The sequence below is a fragment of the Urocampus carinirostris genome, chromosome 3 (genome assembly GCF_059441175.1).
Source record: "Urocampus carinirostris isolate Australia breed hairy pipefish chromosome 3, RoL_Ucar_1.0, whole genome shotgun sequence".
In the NCBI taxonomy this organism is placed as follows: domain Eukaryota; kingdom Metazoa; phylum Chordata; class Actinopteri; order Syngnathiformes; family Syngnathidae; genus Urocampus; species Urocampus carinirostris.
This window is the reverse complement of record NC_142351.1, coordinates 22,790,265-22,807,800: the sequence shown is the minus strand read 5'-3', so window position 1 is coordinate 22,807,800 and position 17,536 is coordinate 22,790,265. Positions and strand designations below refer to the sequence as shown.

Here is a 17,536-nt window from a genome sequence, read left to right as displayed (position 1 = left end):
GTATTCCACAAACATGCATGTCAGATTAATTGGCTGGCCTGGATTGCCCCTAGGTGTGAATGAGCAAGTGAGTTGTCCGTCTCTGTGTCCCCTGCGACTGGCTGGTGCCCACTGCCCGAAGATAGCTGGGATGGGCTCCAGCACCCCTGTGACCATACAGAGGATAATGGATGGGTGTGTTTTGGTCAATTTGAGTCTCCGTAGTTTGTATTCTTCCTTGTGCACTCATTTTCCATTGCACTACAACATTCAGCGACATCTAGTGTTTAAATAATACACACTGTTCCTTTAAAAGTTTTTTTTTTACCTCTTTTTTTGTTCGTTCTTTTCATTATTTTTTTCTTTTACTTGTTTTTTTCTTTGCGAAAGGCTAGGCCAAAAGTGAGGGAAAATAATGTTGTGCTTTGGTCGCTTGGAGTCTTCGTAGTTTGTATTATTCCTTGTGCTATTTCGCACGTGTTTTCTGTTGCACTATAACATACAGTGACATTTAGTTTTTAAATAATATAGAGTATTCCTTTAAAGGGTCCTTTTCCCCCCTCTTCCTTTTTTCTGTGTTCTCCTATTCTTTTCAATCTTTTTACCCTTTTTCTTTCTTTTCTTTCCTTTTTTCTTTTACGTTTTTTCTTTCCTTGCAAAAGCCTATGGTAAAAGTGATGGAAAATAATGTGTTCTGGGCACTTTGAGTCGTAGTCTGTATCCCTCTTTGTGCTATTTAGCACTTGTTCTCCGTTGCACTACAACATACAGCGAAAATAATACACACAGTTTCTTTAAAGTTAGACTGACCAAAGCATATTATTTTCCCTTACATTTTGCCTAGCCTCTCACAGAAAAAATAGGAAAAAAGAAAGAAAAATGGTGAAAAGAAAGTAAAACATGAACAACGTAGGCGCTAAATAGCACACACTGTCCCTTTAAAGTTTGAGATGTGGCTAAAGCTGTCTATGAATAAGTGGAGGTTGAATAAAAATCAGTAATTTCTACCCATTTATAAGTGATTGCTACCAGTAGCGCGGCATAAAGTTATTACTTCAACCCAAAAGCAAATTGATTAAACATCACAGGAGGCCATTAAGTGTCCTTGCCAACAATCATGTCAAGCACCAAAAAAATAATTTGTGAAATCGCCTTGAAAACCCAGTAAACTTTTCTTTAAAATAAAAATACGAATTGTAACTTTAAGAATATCATCGTAATCCTGCTCGTGATCAGAAACTATTTTCTATATCTATTTTTCTTTCCACGAAAAATTGTGTCAATAGTCTATTGGGCACAAGGAGGCGTCATTTCATCAATATTGCCCATTATTATCGGTGTTCGTGTATAACGTCAACGCCATGTACATTTGTCGGCTTGGAGAGAGATGGGCGCCCCCAGGCTGTACTTGCCCAAGACACACCACATCTATCATTTCAGTTTCAGCCGGTGTATAACAATTTGTGCTTACAATTTTTGTTTGTGTGAGTGTGTGTTTGTTTTGCTGGTTCTTGAGTAAAAATAAAATCAGTTTGTGTTTTTATCTATTATTTTTTTAAAAAAACACACAAAAAGAAACGACAAGCCTGTAATTAATTCTTTGTCAATTACACTACACTAGAGACATATTTTGGTGCAAAAAGTGCAACTGTCTAGTCCCCCCCCCCTTTAAAACAATTGTCCCGAGTATATGAATAATTGCCAGGAGCACCTGCTTTCGGCTTAGGCAATGTACATTAAAGGGACAGGGTGTGTTATTTTGACCAATAGGTGTTCCGATATTGTGTGGATGCAACCAAAATGAGTACGAGAAAGCACAAAAAGGACTAAAAACTATGGTGACTCAAAGACTTAGAGAATTAACCTCACAGTTTTTTTGTCCTTTTTTGATTTATTTGTTTGTTTTTTGCTCAGCCTTATGCGTTTTTTTTTTAATCAATTGCGTACCCGTAGGATCAAAATGGTGGACAATTTTGTCAGCCGTATCTAGATGAAGCTCACATTATGTAAAATAAATGCTAATTTCTCGACCCTCACGAATTTTGGAAAATGCACGTTGATATCATAGATCGTGTGTTTTTTCTTTTTGTCTAAATAAAATTGTTTTATTTTTTTAATGAATGAAAATTTTAACCACTGGGAGGCACTAGAAATACACATCGGCCCTTTAATATAAAGGCCTAATAAAAAAGGACACTATCTGATAAGAATCAAGAAAGGTGCTAATTAATTAGACAATTTATGTAAATTCCCAAAACAACGTTTTAGCATTGACATCAATGTGGCTTAACAGCAGTAGCGAATTGGAGAACTCCAAATTTGTCGATGTAAGGTTGAATTTTTTTTTAATTACGTATTTTTTTATTATGATTCAAGTTTTAAATGATTTCAAGTCCAAATAAAATGTAATTTTTGCATTTACATTTATACATCGTAAAACGTATGATATTGGACTTTATCAATATCTCTTTAAAAAAAATACCGCTAACGGAGTTACTATTTAGGGATTTGTTGGAATCTTGATTATTAACCATAAATGTAAGTATTTGCCTTGTTTGAGTACAGGGTATTTCATTTTCTCCTATTAATAGAACTGCACTACAGCAGTACAATGATACTAATTTCATGCGAAAGCATCATTGGACAAAAACATTGGCAATTGAAAAAAAAAGACTGACTTAAATTGAGTCATGGTGTTTACTATTGTATTAGATACTTTTGTTTTGATTAAATGCATTTGATTTATTTAAGTGTGCATTGAGAAATGTTGGGAGCATTCATTTTCACTTATTAGGGCTCTTTTTTTTAATACTTGACTGCCTTTGAATCTCCATTTTTGTTTGTGGTGGGTAGATCATTTTGTAAATAGCCTGCATGCTGAAAAAGTCCGAGCACTCCTGGATTAATGGACGCTACTGAGTCCTGACGCACTTATTCACTTGTTTGTGTTTTTGGAAACCTTTAAAACAGAGGCGAATCGTTTTCATGCTGAGAGCTACTTTTTGCTACTTATCAGTGCAAAGAGCACCAAGTTTGATACGCAATCATAGAATAACTTGTTACTTCTATGTTGTTACTATGTTATGACCAGGTTAATAATTAAATTAAAAGAGAGAAATAAGACACACAGAAATTAAAAAAAATAAAGAGTAAAAGAGAGGAAAAAAAGAGAAAGAAAGATAAAAGCAAAGAGTGAAGTGAGATAGAAAGAGAAAAAGAAAGGTAGAACAAAAGGGTGAAAGAAATGAGAGGAAGATAAAAAGATTGAAAGATAAAAAATAATGATTAGATAAAGAGGGGAAAAAAGAAAGAAAGAAAGGGAGAGGGAGAAAGAAAGAAAGAGGGAGAGAGAGAGAAAGGAAGGAAGCAAGGAGGGAAGGAAGGAAGAGAAGAAGAAAAGTAGGGCTTAATTGGACTCGGTTAACCACAGCAAAAAAAAAATTGCACTGGAAAATCACAATGACCAAGCACTGGTGGGGTATTCTCATAACAAGTCTTCGGGCACCCGAGTTGGCCTCAGAGGGCACCCGGGTGCCCGCGGGTGCCATGTTGGAGACCCCTGCTTTAGAAAAAGTCCTCTCAGAGCATTTCAAGTTGTTTATTAACATCCATCCATTTCAAAAGCCTTTCTCCTACAGGCTGATCCGTTTGATAGAACCCACCCTTGGACTGTTGCTCCCCCATTCGTTGAAGTGCTTGTATTTCCCGGGGCGCACCAGGTACTGCCGTCCCCTGAAATGGGGGTGCTCGTAGAGAATCCAGTGACTTTGGAGATTGTGGCATGAGTGGATTTCATTCTGGTGGAAGCGTTCGTACACAGAAGAGCAGTCGTCGCTGAGTTCCATCGCTTGACCCTTGAACTCGGGGCGCTCGTAGATCACCAGCCTGTGAGAACTTTGTGGCGTGACCTTGTAGAATAACCAAAAACACGATCCATTCATTGATCTCTGAACGTAGCCGTAGTTGTTTCATACAAATATTTAGACTCCAGGCCTCAAGAACGGTTAACTTATATATAAAACTTATGTATAATTAAATATACTGTATATAATTTTTTTCCCGTGTGAGTGATTATTATTGATAAATATCAAATACACATTAATTTCCCCCCAAAAATATGCTGCGGCTCGTTCACAGATTGGTTTTCATGCTATTTAAACCTCTGTTTACACAAGGCAAGCCTTTTTTGACCCTGACTCCCGCCGGTCCCGTTTTTGCTCCTGTTTTTACTTTGAAATGAAATGATCTGCACTTATATAGCGCTTTTCAAGTCAATGACTTCCCAAAGCGCTTTACAGTGTGCTTCACATTTCCCAATAGCGGCCTTGTATTGCAGCCATGTAAGACGCTAACCTGCTTTTTGGGGGTATTAGGGGTTCAGTGTCTTACCCAAGGACACTTCGACATGTAACACGGACAAGCCGGGATTCGAACTGGGATCCCTTGATCCCAAGACGAGCGCTCTACCTCCTGAGCTGCTGCCACCCTCCCGTTTGTCTCTGACTATGACCCGTTTTGATCCCGACCACGTCTGCTCTCCCGTCCTGACTTCCGACCCGTTTTTGATCCCGACCACGTCTGCTCTACCGTTCCGGCTTACGACCCGTTTTTGACCTCGACCACGTTTTTGCTCTCCCAGTCCCGGCTACCGACCAGTTTTTCCGTCCCAGTTTTTCCGTCCCCATCGCTCGCTACGGAAGATCCACTTCCGTGTTCGGATCACAATCCGAGTACGAGAGTGACTTGCTTCTCGCGTCCAGCAAACATCGGATCGCAGGCGCTGCCTTTCCTCTTCCTTTCAATAAAATTGTGAGAAAACGTTACGCGATTGGATCTCCCCTGTGTGCTGGTCGTGACAATAGTCCTTTAATCGTCTCACAATGGGGACATTTCTTTTGTTACAGCTGTAAGACAGCGAACGATGAATAATGAATAACAGCTAAAAAAGGAATAGTATAAACAAATATTTAAAAAAAAAATAAAAAATAGAAACCAGAATATTTTCAATGGCAGGTGTGCAAAATAGTTAAAGTAAAGGTAAAGTTTTTGTTTGATCTTTTTAGAACTCATTTTATTTAAAACTGTCTGTTTTGGTACATTTGTCGTTGCAGTGTATTTAAAACACCATTTGTGCTACCTTGTTATAGGTACCTCTGTGTATCTCTATATTTATTCAAGAAATATTCGTCTGACTTTAAATACAGTTTTTGCACATGTGTTGTTGCAGCTAATTTTAAATAACATTCATTTATATTACCATTTTTAATGTTCTTTTGCGCATTTATATATTTACTAAAGTATTTCAGTTTAAATTCAGTTTTTGTACACTTGTTGCTTTAGTCAATTTCCAAAAATATATAATATATGTTACCTTGTTTCAAGTACCTCATTAAATAATTTAGTTTAAATTTAGTACATTTTGTACATTTGTTGTTGCAGTTCATTTAAAGCACAAATAATCAAGCCGTGTTTGCGGCAAATGATTGGTTTATTTTGTTACTTTTAGATGGCATTGAATGTGTTATCTAGTTTATTTTTACAGTTGAATGCAGTTTCCCTCTCCCTTTCTTTCTCTCCTCCCTTTCTTTCTTTACTTCTCTTTATCTTATCATTGTTTTTTATATTTCACTCTTTTATATTTATACACACACATCCACATGTTATATATATTACATATGTTTTTATATATGATATATATATGTCCATCCATCCATTCATCCATTATCTGCACCGGTTATCCTCAGTAGGGGTGCTGGAGCCCATCCGAGCTGTCTTTGGGCAGTGGGCATGGGACACCCTGAACTGGTTGCCAGCCAGTCGCAGGGCACACAGGGACAGACAATTCACTCGCTCATTCACACCTAGGGACAATTTGGACCAGTCAATTAACCTGACATGCGTGTTTTTGGAAAGTGGGAGGAAACCGGAGTGCCCGGAGGAAACCCCCGCAAGCACGGGGAGAACATGCAAAATCCACACAGGAGGTTCGATCTCGGCAGCCCACTGGTTAGCGCATGTGCGGCACAGTTCTGAGGTCATAAGATCGAACCTTCCTGTGTGGAGTTTGCATGTTCTCCCCGTGCTTGAGTGGATTTCCTCCAGGCACTCCTGTTTCCTCCCACTTTCCAAAAACATGCATGCCAGGTTAATTGGCCGATCCAAATTGTCCCTAGGTGTGAATGAGCAAGTGAGTAGTCTGTCCCTCAGTGCCCTGTATCTGACAACCAGTTCAGAGTGTCCTCTGCCCACTGCCCGAAGATAGCTGGGATGGGCTCCAGCACCCCCGCAACCCTACTGAGGATAAGCAGTGCAGATGATGGATGGGTGGATATTATACTTATTGAAGTGTACATGTCTTTTAGTATACGTTTGTGTGCTACTATTCATTCAAACATTATAAAAACAGTTGACTACTAATTCAATAATCAATTATTAGTTGATCTCTGCATAGTAGACGATTCAAATCACTTGTGTTCTAGGGAATTAATTGTCAGAGGCCTTGATTTACCCCAATATTTACCTTTGGAATCATTTGGCAGGATCTTATGCAGTCGTTAAATCCCATCCAGCGTTGGTAGTCGGGGTAATCTCCTTTCCTCAAAAAGTACTGATAACCTGAAAAGTTGGGTTTCTCGTAAAGCATCCATTCTCCGTTTTCCACCCTGATGGAGTTGCAGCGACTGAAGTGCGAGTGCAGGTCAGAACATTCACTGTTGCAATCGTAGGAGCGACCCTGAAAATGTCGATCCTCATAAAAAGTGATCTACAACAAGGAAGAAAAGATATTAAATACAATCCCAAACCAGGATCTCGAAAGTATAGTGTGCCATTACAGTGGACGTAAACGGGGAGTAACCTGTTGGGATACTGAAATGTGTCACTTCCTTAATAGTCATGTTTGTATGAGTTCTTCATTCATAACCTCTTTATTGTTTCACTCATTTAAATATCCTTCACCTATTTATTCATTTATTTATTATGATTATTCATATATTTGAGTGTAATTATTTACTACTGATATCATCACTTAATACAGGCATATGGCCCGCAGTCCATTCCACGGCCCGTTGGCTGATTTAATCTGGCTCGCCTTAAATATTTGACTATGACAAAAAAAAGAAGCAAGTCTTTATGGGAACTTTTATCGAAAGTTATGATTTTATTAAAAAATGCCAACCAAATGCTCTCTTTGGCCGCTAGAGGGCAGTAAAGGATATACCGGTACTTACAGCTTTAGTAGGTCCAGCATAGTAGTTTGTAGTCTAATTGAATTGCCCTTGCACCACTAAAACTTTGGTTTTGTATTTATTTTTAATTAATTCCAAACCAGTATAACAATTAAGGAAAAATGAATATTTTTTTCATAGTTCCCAATTGACCTTGTATAGCAAAACTGCATTCAACTGTAAAAATAAACCAGTTTACACATACAATGCCAAACATGAAAATATTTTTCCCCCATTGGTTGTAAATAAATCTGTTATGCTATGAAAAGATCCCTGTCATCTATGATTATGATTATTATGAAGCATATTACTGAAACGCTACAGTAAGCTCAAAATTTAAGTTGCAGTTTTTTATACATTCGGTTCGAAAGAGAACAGAAAGTCTGGATTCGGTCTCAGAGCCAAACCGGATTTGAACACTGGACCTCTTGCACCATAGGGCTAACCACTCATTCGCCGTGCCCTCCCCTGTAGCCATTCATTCAGTTATGATTCAGTATCTGCAGTGTTTCACATCGGGTTTTTAGTTTGCAGTTTTATGTCCTTGAGTTGTATTAATACCTGTCTGGACAAAGGGCTGGTGTGACGCAAGGATTTTCCCACTGAACCACTAATATTGCATCTTTGTTTTAGCTTGCCCTCTTGGTATATTAGTGATAGTTGGCCATTTTTAGTGCGCAATCTGTGAAACCAAATAGCCTTGTTCTGTACTCACATGCCTGGAAGATTTAATGATAGAGTAATTGTAATCAAAAATACTCAACTCCAGCGTTTGTTTTTCCCATATTATCTCACAACCTGAATGTCAAACGAACATGCTGAGGAAATGTCATCCTCCGTCAAACCCCAAAAGGAAGACAGCAAAAACAAGTAACCTTACCTTTCCCATTGTGCCACTGACCCAGTCGGACTACAAACGTTGCTTCTGGCCCTTTATAACCCGGCTTTGACCCATGTCATTGTGGGTCATGACAATGAGCAGGCCAGTCAGCACTTTCTCCCCAACAATACATAATTTTTTGCACTTTTCAGGTTTGTGGAGGCTTTTTGCTTGACTGATGCCAGATCGTGTCCTTTCTATGGTTTTCTAGCTAAATTCTAACTACCCTAAAAGTCATGTTTATTTGTATAGCCCTTAATCACAGGAAGTCTCAAAGGGCCGCACAGACTTCAGACTATTTCACAATTAAAGACTATTATTACACCATCCCCTAAACTAAATCCTGATCTAAAGTATATTGTGTTTTTAAATACAGTAGAAAAGCTATGTTTTAAAACAACAACCGAAGATACCTGCAACACAAATTACAGTTTCGTCTTCCCAATTTTCATGACTATTCTAAGCTTTTAACAGGCTGGCTAACTCATGACAACTTGTACCTTTTCCCCATCTTTTGTACATTTTTTGATAATTTAATCTAATGGTGTAGGCAGCATAACAATTTTTGCAGAGTAAAACAAATTCGGAATTGGAATCGTTAATAAAGGGATGTTGACAGGTACAGTGCCTTGCGATACTATTTGGCCCCCTTGAACTTTGTGACCTTTTGCGACATTTTAGACTTTAAACATAAATAAAAAAACTGTAATTTCTTGTGAAGCATCAACAATAAGTGGGACACAATCAAGAAGTAGAACACACTTTATTGGATATTTTATAAGTTTTTAACAAATGGTTTTTAACAAGGGTGTGCAAAATAATTCAGCCCCCTTCACTTTCAGTGCAGCAAACTGTCCAGAAGTTCAGTGAGGATTTCTAAATGATTCAGTGTCGATCTAAATGACTAATGATGGAAAATGGAATCCACCTGTGTGTAATCAAGTCTCTGTATAAATGCATCTGCACTGTGATAGTCTCAGAGGTCTGTTTAAAGCGCAGAGAGAATCATGAAGAACGAGGAACACACCAGGCAGGTCGGAGATACTGTTGTGGAGAAGTTTAAAGCTGGATTTGGATGCAAAAAGATTTCCCAAGCTTTGGACAGCCCAAGGACCACCTTGCAAGCAATAATATTGAAATGGGAGGAGTATCAGACCACTGCAAATCTACCAAGATCAGGCCGTCCCCCTAAACTTTTTTGCTCATACAAGGAGAAAACTGATCAGAGATGCAGCCAAGAGGCCCATGATCAATCTGGATGAACTGCAGAGGTCTACAGCTGAGGTGGGAGAATCTGTCCATAGGACAACGATCACTCGTATACTGCACAGATCTGGCCTTTATGGAAGAGTGGCAAGAAGAAAGCCATTTCTTAAAGATATCCGTAAAAAGGTGTCATTGAAAGTTTGCCAAAAGCCACCTGGGAGACACACCAAACATGAGGAAGAAGGTGCTCTGGTCAGATGAGACCAAAATCAAACTTTTTGGCAACAATGCAAGACGTTATGTTTGGCGTAAAAGCAGCACAGCTCATCACCCTCAACACACCATCCCCGCAGTCAAACATACTGGTGGCAGCATCATGGTTTGGGCCTGCTTTTCTTCAGCAGGGACAGGGAAGATGGTTAAAATTGATGGGAAGATGGATGGAGCCAAATACAGGACCATTCTGGAAGCACACCCACTTTTTCCTTTTTTTATTTGTTAAATGTTTAAAATATCCAATGAAGTGTGTCCCATTTATTGTTGATGCTTCAAGAGAAATTACAGTTTTATATATTTATGATTGAAGTCTGAAATGTGACTTAACATGTAATAGTTACAACGTGGTAATAACATAGTTACAACAAAAGTTGTTTTATTAATGTATAGGTTTTTAGCCAATCAATAACAAAAAATTAGCTCTCAGCTTTAAAAAGGTTGGTGACCACTGCTCAATAGTGTAATTGACACGGATTAAACATATTTCAAAGAGTAGTGCTCACCGAGCAGCAGCTTTTCTATGATGTCTCATCAATTGAACACCTACAGTATTTAGATCAGGAGCGAGGGTCTCCAACGTGTTGCCCGTGGGCACTAAGGTGCCTCCTAGGTATAGCTGAAATGTCCATGGACCTTTTCTGAAAGCGGCTCACCAGTGCTGGGTCATTGTGATTTTCTGGTAAAATTGTTTATTTTAGCAGTTGATTCAGTCTATTTTACCCTACTTCCATAAAAACTTAGTAACTACACAGTAATAATATAATGTATTTTCGAAATCATTATCCTTAACGCTAATCAGTAACAAAAAGTAGCTCTCGGTTTGAAAAAGGTGGGAGACCCCTGATTTAGAACGTCAGCGATATATTGCTCTCTTTATGTGCTCAGTTGACTTTCCTTTTGTGTGCCCTCAGCCACCATTGTGACAGTGGAACAAAGCTCAGGTTCCCGAAAAAAAAAAAACAATGTGATGACGGCCTGTTTTGTGAGGAGCGAAAACAAAAAAAAACCAAAGGTATCTCAAATTGGTATTTTCAATCGTCAGCTATTTGTACACTTATTATTTTCCTGAGAAGTTAAGGGACTATCAGGCACTGCTACATCCTCTAACAGTAATACATTAGAATATATTCCGATGCATTAGCGCTCAAATGTAGCATTGCTCAAAGCTTACATCATCATAATGATCTTAGAAGAACCCTCCACCTATCAGTACATTTTTGGTGTTGATAATAACTGACTTTGAAAACCAAAATCGTAGTAGAGACTGATTGTGAGGGAATAACCTCGCTAAGCATGATATTTAAGATGTCACACAAAGTAAGCAGCAGTCACTTTCAAATGAGGCCTCAGTTTTTGATTTTATTTATTCGTACACAAATGGCAATCAGCACATGTCCATTATACGTTTGATGGAGCTGATTCTCATAGTGGTGCTCATGCCGCTCTCTCGAAGGCTCCTGTGCTCCCCGGGTCTTACGTAGACCACGCGTCCACGAAAGTTGGGCTGCTCAAACAGAAGCCAGTGGCCCTCCAGCACATTGCAGGACTGGCAGTCAGACATGTAGAGGCGATCTTGCAGAGACTCGCAATCCTCCATCAGCTCCTGCATCTGGCCGCTGAAGTTCTCTTGCTCGTAGATCTTCATCCTAAATTGTCCCCTGTGCTGTTGGGTCAAAAACAGAAGTGCCGCTTGTCTGGCTAAGTCCAGAAACCAGAAGCTCCACCCCAGTTGTGTGTTTCTTACCATGGGGATAAGACGGCAAGACCGAACGTTGTCCATCACCACCGCTCCGACGCCGGTCATGCTCCCGATGCGCATCATATCGGGGTACTCGCCCCTTTTCAGGAAAACCTGGTTTCCGATGAAGTTGGAACGGTCATAGAGAATGAAACATCCATTCTCGACCCGGCAGGAGCTGCAACGGCTCAGGTGCAGGTGGATGTCAGCGCAGTCGCTGCTGCACTCGTAAGAGCGACCCTGGAAGTTCTTTTCCTCGAACAAAATGATCTGCGGAGAGATACAAACACTTAAGCTTTTTTCGTCATTCAGTAACACGTTACAACGACGGGATGGTTGTTACCCTGCCCATGGTGACGCTGGTAGTTGTTGCGCCCATGCCAACAACTGAGCCCCTTTTATAGTGACCCTCGGCCTCAGACAACCTTGGGCACCTTTGTATGAAACTTGATGACTCATCAAAAGTGCAGCGGACAGGCATTCTTTCGCAGAATGCTGTAGCTGTTATTGTTTTCAGGCTGCATTTTGGAGAGGAAATGCAAGCTCATCACCGAAGCTCCATGCTCCTAACATAACCTCTCACAAACTGTATAACGTATCTATGGTAATGTTTCCAGCTGGTTTGAGGCCTTTTGTGTGAGGCCACCACATTGATCTTCATGGTTGATTTTTGCAGCATTAAACATCTGATTGTAACAAAAGCCACATTCTACCATACTGTGCGCCCAAGTCTCACACCCTATAGTGATACGAGCTGATGCACAATATAGAGTGATGACACCATGGCTTTAGAATTAGGCCTGCCTAATGTATAAAAAGGGACCAGGCTTGGTGCCCAAGCAGTACATCTGCAGTCATCTCACAAATACCATGACCATGGGAAGGGTAAGTGAGGAACGGTGGATCCTTGGACCACCATCTGGATACTTGATTTTCTATCTGATACAAAAAGAGCAATGGAACTCACTGACAGACGGCAACTTTTTGCTTGCAGATCATCTTCTACGAGGACCGCAATTTTCTGGGTCGGTCCTATGAGACCAGCAGTGACTGCCAAGAGCTGACCACCTACCTGAGCAGGTGCAACTCCTGCCGGGTGGAAAGTGGCCTTTTCATGGTTTATGAGAAGCCCAACTTTAAGGGACATCAAGTTCTGGTTAGAAGGGGCGAGTATCCGGACAGCCAGCGTCTGATGGGTATCAATATGACTGACTGCATCAGATCCTCTCGTATGATCCCTTTGGTAAGTACATAACCGGGATCCAGACATATACTTCAATGGCACACCTAGCTTTTCCTCATCTCAATGCATCAATAGCGATTGATCACAAAATAGATTGATTAGTTGGTTCGCAGTTCGCATGATGAATAGTTGAATATTTGATTTTTAATCGCTTGTCTGATTGATTATCGAGCGGGTTGGCAAGTTTCTTATTTTTGTATAAAAAAGCCTTTAGTATTTTCGTGGAGAAAAACAAATTCCAAAGTAAGTCTTTAGATATGTTCATATTTACATGCGCCTTCAATTTTTCGGCATGCAAATTAATTTCCCCAAAAAATGTTGCATCGTGTTGTTTAAGAGATAGCTAGCGTTTGGGTGGTTGGTGACAAAAATTTGGATTTGCGCCGTAAACGCTGGCCTAGTGCTATCCTACAGCTATAAGTACATGCAGAATTGCAGTTGCTAGCTTTGTGCACAAATCGATACAAGTATGGAAAGATGAACCTTTTCTAACCAATCGAGACTGTCGTGTACAATCCACATCAAAGACAGAAGGTGCTAGCTGACACTACTTACTGAAAAATGCACCTTATCTTCATGTAGTAGGAGTTAACCCAATTATTTTTAAATGGTGTTTTTTACACTCGCTCAAAGCATTTGGCATGAATCATTGTCGAAGCCAAACCCATCTAAACGAGGCCAAGGATAGGGAATATTTTGCTTCTCCAAAATTAAGTTCTCAAGATCTCAATACAAAAATGATTGATTTTGCAGTTTGTGTACACTGTATAGTCATTTTGAATTAGAATTGTCTTTATTGTCATTGATAAGAACATAGTGAACATTGTTTACAAGAAGGTTAGACTTGGCCCTCCAGGAAAAATATGTTTAGCCCTTAATCACAAGGAGTCTCAAAAAGCAGCACAGACCACATATATTGCAAACTACAGACTATTATTACACCATCCCCTGATCTAAAACCTACATGAGGGCAAGGAAATACTCAAAAACCTCAACATGAGGAAAATGAAGAAACCTTGAGGAGGGGCCACACATGAGGTAATCCCCCTTCACCAGGCTGCAACAGATGTTGCAATAACAAATGAAACACATATGTTGTCAACATGAAATATAGGTCATCCATAAGCTATAGAATATGAGTGTGTTTAAAGCCTTGACTTTAACAGTTCCACTGAGGTTGCAGATCAAATCTCAGAAGGCAGAGCATTCCACAGGACCAGGGCCCGAATGGAGAAAGCTCTCGAACCTGCGGATCTTCGATCGCTTCTTGTTTTGTAAGGACAGATTGGGGTCCAATATGACACCTGGGTGATATTACATTTTGTCAATATTCCGAGCAGTTTTTGATAACAAGTCACGGCATTTAGATGGACCAATAATTAACATTTCAGTCTTTTCATGGTTGAGGGCCAAGAAGTTTAGTGACATCCATCGTTTTATCTCAGTGAGGCCTCCAAATTTCCACAGTTTAGTGGGGCAGATTCCTCCATCGGTAGGTATAGTTGAGTGTCATCTGCGTAGCAATGGAAACTGATATTATACGTGCGAATAATATCACCTAATGGAAACATGTAAATGCTGAAAAGAAGGGGACCAAGTACTGAACCCAGTGGAACACCACAGGTATCACTAAAGGGCAAACAATATCTACAAGGAAGTGCTTGGAGACTGGCCTAAGCTTTAAGAGCGTCTGGAAAAAAGTGGAATTCAAAGTAGTGAGATGACATTCATCAGGACCAGGATTTCCCAAATATGATGAGAAATAAGATGTGAATCAATTTATACATAGACAAGATATACATATTTTACAGTCCTGTACACTTGTCTAAGGTGGTGATGGCCCTGGGGAAGAAATGGTTAGTTTCAAAACGACATGCCAGTCCTTGTTTTAAGGGATTTGTAGCGTTTGTCCGAGGAAAGTAGGTCAAATAGGTGAGGTATAAAATATAGCCTTCCTACAAGACAACGATAGGATGTTCAGAAAGATAAATTACAGTAACACAGTTATTTGTACTTTGCCTTCTACTACTGATAGCCCTTACGAATACACTTGACTTCTTGGGTGCCCGGTCACAGACGATTAGGTACATTTTGTGATCCTGCACCATTTCGACCCACAGCACAGAGGACAGTTCCGAGTGAGGATCTACGAGAAAGAGAACTTTGGAGGCCAGATGCAGGAGCTGACCGATGACTGCGACAACGTGGACCGTCTGCGGATGACGGACTGTCAGTCCTGCAACGTGATGGAGGGCCACTGGTTGATGTTCGAGCAGCCCAACTTCCGAGGCCGGATGCTGTACCTGAAGCCCGGCGAGCACCGCAACCTCCGCGAGCTGGGAGCCAGCAACATCATCCGACTGAGCTCCATCCGCCGAATCACCGACACCTGTTAACTTTCCCTGTCGTTTGTTCAATAAAGCAAGCTGAAATTTGAATACCTCAAACCAGTTTGTCATTTGGGTATAAAACTCTAGACGGGTTGCAACGTAACTAGCAAGTTTTCCAATTATGGTACTAAATCTGGGTTTTAGTTTGATTTTATGAGACTGCATATTGAGATTTTTTTTTTTCCCATGACACAGAATTTAGCATGTTAGCATGTGTCTAGTCTCCAAACAATAACATGAACATGAAGGGGCATTGGCCAGAGAAACCTGATATTACCTTGCTAAGCAGTTTATTTGTTGCGAATATTTATCAAATTTTGAAAAAGTTTAACATTTTTTCCTATGAGCGATACAAATTAAAACATAAAACCACATCAAACCAACAAGGCTGTCAGATTATTTTTCTATTCACACAGCAAAGTCACCTTCTATAACTTCTCAGAGGGTGGCCATTTTACAACTTGATCTCATCTCATCTCATCAGCTGCACCGCTTATCCTCAGTAGGGTCGCGGGGGTGCTGGAGCCCATCCCAGCAATCATCGGGCAGTGGGCAGGGAACACCCTGAACTGGTTGCCAGCCAATCGCAGGGCACACGGGGACAGACAACTCACTCGCTCAGTCACACCTAGGGACAATTTGGACCGGCCAATTCACCTGAAATGCATGTCTTTGGAATGTGGGAGGAAACCGGAGTGCCCGGAGGAAACCCACGCAAGCACGGGGAGAACATACAAACTCCGCACAGTAAGGTCGGGAGCTGGATTTGAACCCACGCAGGAGGTTCCCACGACCTCAGAACTGTGCCGCACACGCGCTAACCACTGCGCCGCCGTGCTGCCCTTACAACTTGATATATAAACAAAAACAAATCCAGAGTTGTTGAGTGCTCTGGTAAAAGCCAATTATGGTTTAGCTTTAAAAAACAATGAAACTGCAACGTATTGTGAACCAAGTCCAAAGGCACTTTGCTGACACAAAGTGGCAAATTGGCTGCCCTTTTGAATGAAAGAGACGAGCTGTAGTATTTCTATTTAATTCATTTTTCATCAACACAAAATTAGTGGGGGATGCATAGAACATACGATGGCAAAGACTCTGAATTTCAATTTATTTTAGTTTCTGGAACAGTGTTTTTTCCATCAATGATGAAATGTAAATACATATGAACAATACACCTATATTGTTAGCTCCCCAATTAAATATCTTTCTTTTCCTCAAAATGAGAAACAGGATTTATGATAAATTGTGTTTGTAAGTCTAACCCAAGATTCACGCTTTACTCCATTTTGGCCTGCCAGTATTAAATTTCAGCATTCACAATCAACGCTCGAGGCAATTCTGCATTTTCCTGTTTGTTTTTGTTGTACCACGCAGAAAGCCAGTAAATGTGTCGCTGCCCAAAAAAAACAAAAGATTTTATTTGCCTCCCACCCTGTCCCCCTCACTGTTCCAGCACACATTTGATAGTGGCTCATCATCACGGTGGGTAACAAAAGCTTATCAAACGCCAGCGGGTCTTTTGCTGAAATGTTATTCCGGCTCATCTGCCTATCAAAGGCTCCCCTCACTCTGCACATTTTGTTTATCAATAAATACGTTGCCGGGGCTTCAGCAGACACCGATCATCACCGAGCACCAACATGGGGAAGGTGAGATGAAACATACCCAACAGCAATTAATTTTGGGCTTTCCGTTGAATGTGCAGATTTCTTCACTGGTACTTAATCGATTGCCTCTCTTTCCCTTAGATCACCTTCTACGAGGAGAAGAAATTCCAGGGACGCTGTTACAACTGCAGCAGCGACTGCACCGACTTGCACTCCTATTTCACCCGCTGCAGTTCCGTCCGGGTGGAGAGCGGCATTTGGGTGCTCTACGAGAGACCCAACTACAAGGGCTTCCAATACATCCTCTACCCTGGCGAATATGCCGACAACCAGCAATGGATGGCCTTTAGCGACAGCGTCAAATCCTGCCGCACCATCAAGAACGTGAGTGTATCAATACTTATAAAGAAATTCCTTGCTTTAGCGATTTCCCATGCTCTCAGGTCTATGGCAACGCTTGGAAGCTGAGGCTGTACGAGAGGGCTAACTTTGGCGGCCAGATGGCAGAATTCACCGAGGACTGTCCCTCTCTGTACGAAACCTACAAGTTCCGTGAAGCCTACTCCTGCGTGGTGAGCGACGGCGCCTGGGTGTTGTACGACCTCCCTAACTACAGGGGCCACCAGTATCTCCTGGAGCAGGGCGAGTATCGGCAGCACGCCGACTGGGCCGCCCCCTCTCCCGGTGTTGGCTCCTTCCGCAGAGTCACAGAGTTTTAGTTTTCCTCATCTCAATGCATCAATAAATGATCAAGTCAATCATTTGAAGTGTTATTTTTTGTGTAGTCTTTCGGATAGTTCACATGCATGACGAGATCACGTCTAAAACGATGCAGTGATTGGGAGTGATCACAAGGTTTGCTCTGACAAAGGAGAGCGTTCCCGGCATAAGGTATCACAGTGTGCTATGCTAGGAGCACGACAGAAGTCATAAAAACTATACAGAGTCAACACTACAGCCCAAAAAATAATTGGCTTCTCCCTTCCCA

General features: G+C 40.8%; 4 protein-coding genes across 4 annotated transcripts; 2 read left to right on the top strand and 2 right to left on the bottom strand.

Moving 5' to 3' along the window:
* Nucleotides 1–3,563: 3,563 nt before the first annotated feature.
* On the bottom strand, nucleotides 3,564–8,215 carry LOC148369187 (gamma-crystallin M2-like). The gene is made up of 3 exons (XM_088331119.1): nucleotides 8,086–8,215; nucleotides 6,500–6,742; nucleotides 3,564–3,887 (listed from the first exon to the last, which is right to left on the bottom strand). The coding sequence occupies exons 1-3, from the start codon at nucleotides 8,092–8,094 to the stop codon at nucleotides 3,612–3,614; spliced, it is 528 nt and encodes a 175-aa protein (XP_088187245.1). The 5' UTR covers nucleotides 8,095–8,215; the 3' UTR covers nucleotides 3,564–3,611.
* A 2,691-nt stretch (nucleotides 8,216–10,906) lies between these two features.
* Nucleotides 10,907–11,753, bottom strand: LOC148369186 (gamma-crystallin M3-like). Its single transcript, XM_088331116.1, has 3 exons — nucleotides 11,649–11,753; nucleotides 11,312–11,575; nucleotides 10,907–11,230 (listed from the first exon to the last, which is right to left on the bottom strand). The coding sequence occupies exons 1-3, from the start codon at nucleotides 11,682–11,684 to the stop codon at nucleotides 10,952–10,954; spliced, it is 579 nt and encodes a 192-aa protein (XP_088187242.1). The 5' UTR covers nucleotides 11,685–11,753; the 3' UTR covers nucleotides 10,907–10,951.
* A 276-nt stretch (nucleotides 11,754–12,029) lies between these two features.
* LOC148369185 (gamma-crystallin M3-like) lies at nucleotides 12,030–14,986 on the top strand. Its single transcript, XM_088331117.1, has 3 exons — nucleotides 12,030–12,190; nucleotides 12,300–12,548; nucleotides 14,669–14,986. The coding sequence occupies exons 1-3, from the start codon at nucleotides 12,113–12,115 to the stop codon at nucleotides 14,942–14,944; spliced, it is 603 nt and encodes a 200-aa protein (XP_088187243.1). The 5' UTR covers nucleotides 12,030–12,112; the 3' UTR covers nucleotides 14,945–14,986.
* Nucleotides 14,987–16,438: 1,452 nt separating this feature from the next.
* LOC148369184 (gamma-crystallin M2-like) lies at nucleotides 16,439–17,309 on the top strand. The gene is made up of 3 exons (XM_088331118.1): nucleotides 16,439–16,590; nucleotides 16,690–16,932; nucleotides 16,992–17,309. Exons 1-3 carry the CDS (start codon nucleotides 16,582–16,584, stop codon nucleotides 17,265–17,267), a joined length of 528 nt encoding a protein of 175 aa, XP_088187244.1. The 5' UTR covers nucleotides 16,439–16,581; the 3' UTR covers nucleotides 17,268–17,309.
* The last annotated feature ends 227 nt before the right edge of the window (nucleotides 17,310–17,536 follow it).

Bases quoted from the DNA above. Each gene is read 5' to 3' on its own strand.
- LOC148369185 (XM_088331117.1), top strand. From the start codon at position 12,113: ATGTATAAAAAGGGACCAGGCTTGGTGCCCAAGCAGTACATCTGCAGT. The intron at 12,191-12,299 runs GTAAGTGAGGAA...TTTTGCTTGCAG, and splicing joins ATACCATGACCATGGGAAGG to ATCATCTTCTACGAGGACCG. The intron at 12,549-14,668 runs GTAAGTACATAA...TTCGACCCACAG, and splicing joins CCTCTCGTATGATCCCTTTG to CACAGAGGACAGTTCCGAGT.
- LOC148369186 (XM_088331116.1), bottom strand. From the start codon at position 11,684: ATGGGCGCAACAACTACCAGCGTCACCATGGGCAGG. The intron at 11,576-11,648 runs GTAACAACCATC...ATCTCTCCGCAG, and splicing joins CCAGCGTCACCATGGGCAGG to ATCATTTTGTTCGAGGAAAA. The intron at 11,231-11,311 runs GTAAGAAACACA...TTGACCCAACAG, and splicing joins CTTGCCGTCTTATCCCCATG to CACAGGGGACAATTTAGGAT.
- LOC148369184 (XM_088331118.1), top strand. The intron at 16,933-16,991 runs GTGAGTGTATCA...CCATGCTCTCAG, and splicing joins CCTGCCGCACCATCAAGAAC to GTCTATGGCAACGCTTGGAA.
- LOC148369187 (XM_088331119.1), bottom strand. The intron at 3,888-6,499 runs GTAAATATTGGG...TTATTCTACAAG, and splicing joins CCTGCCAAATGATTCCAAAG to GTCACGCCACAAAGTTCTCA.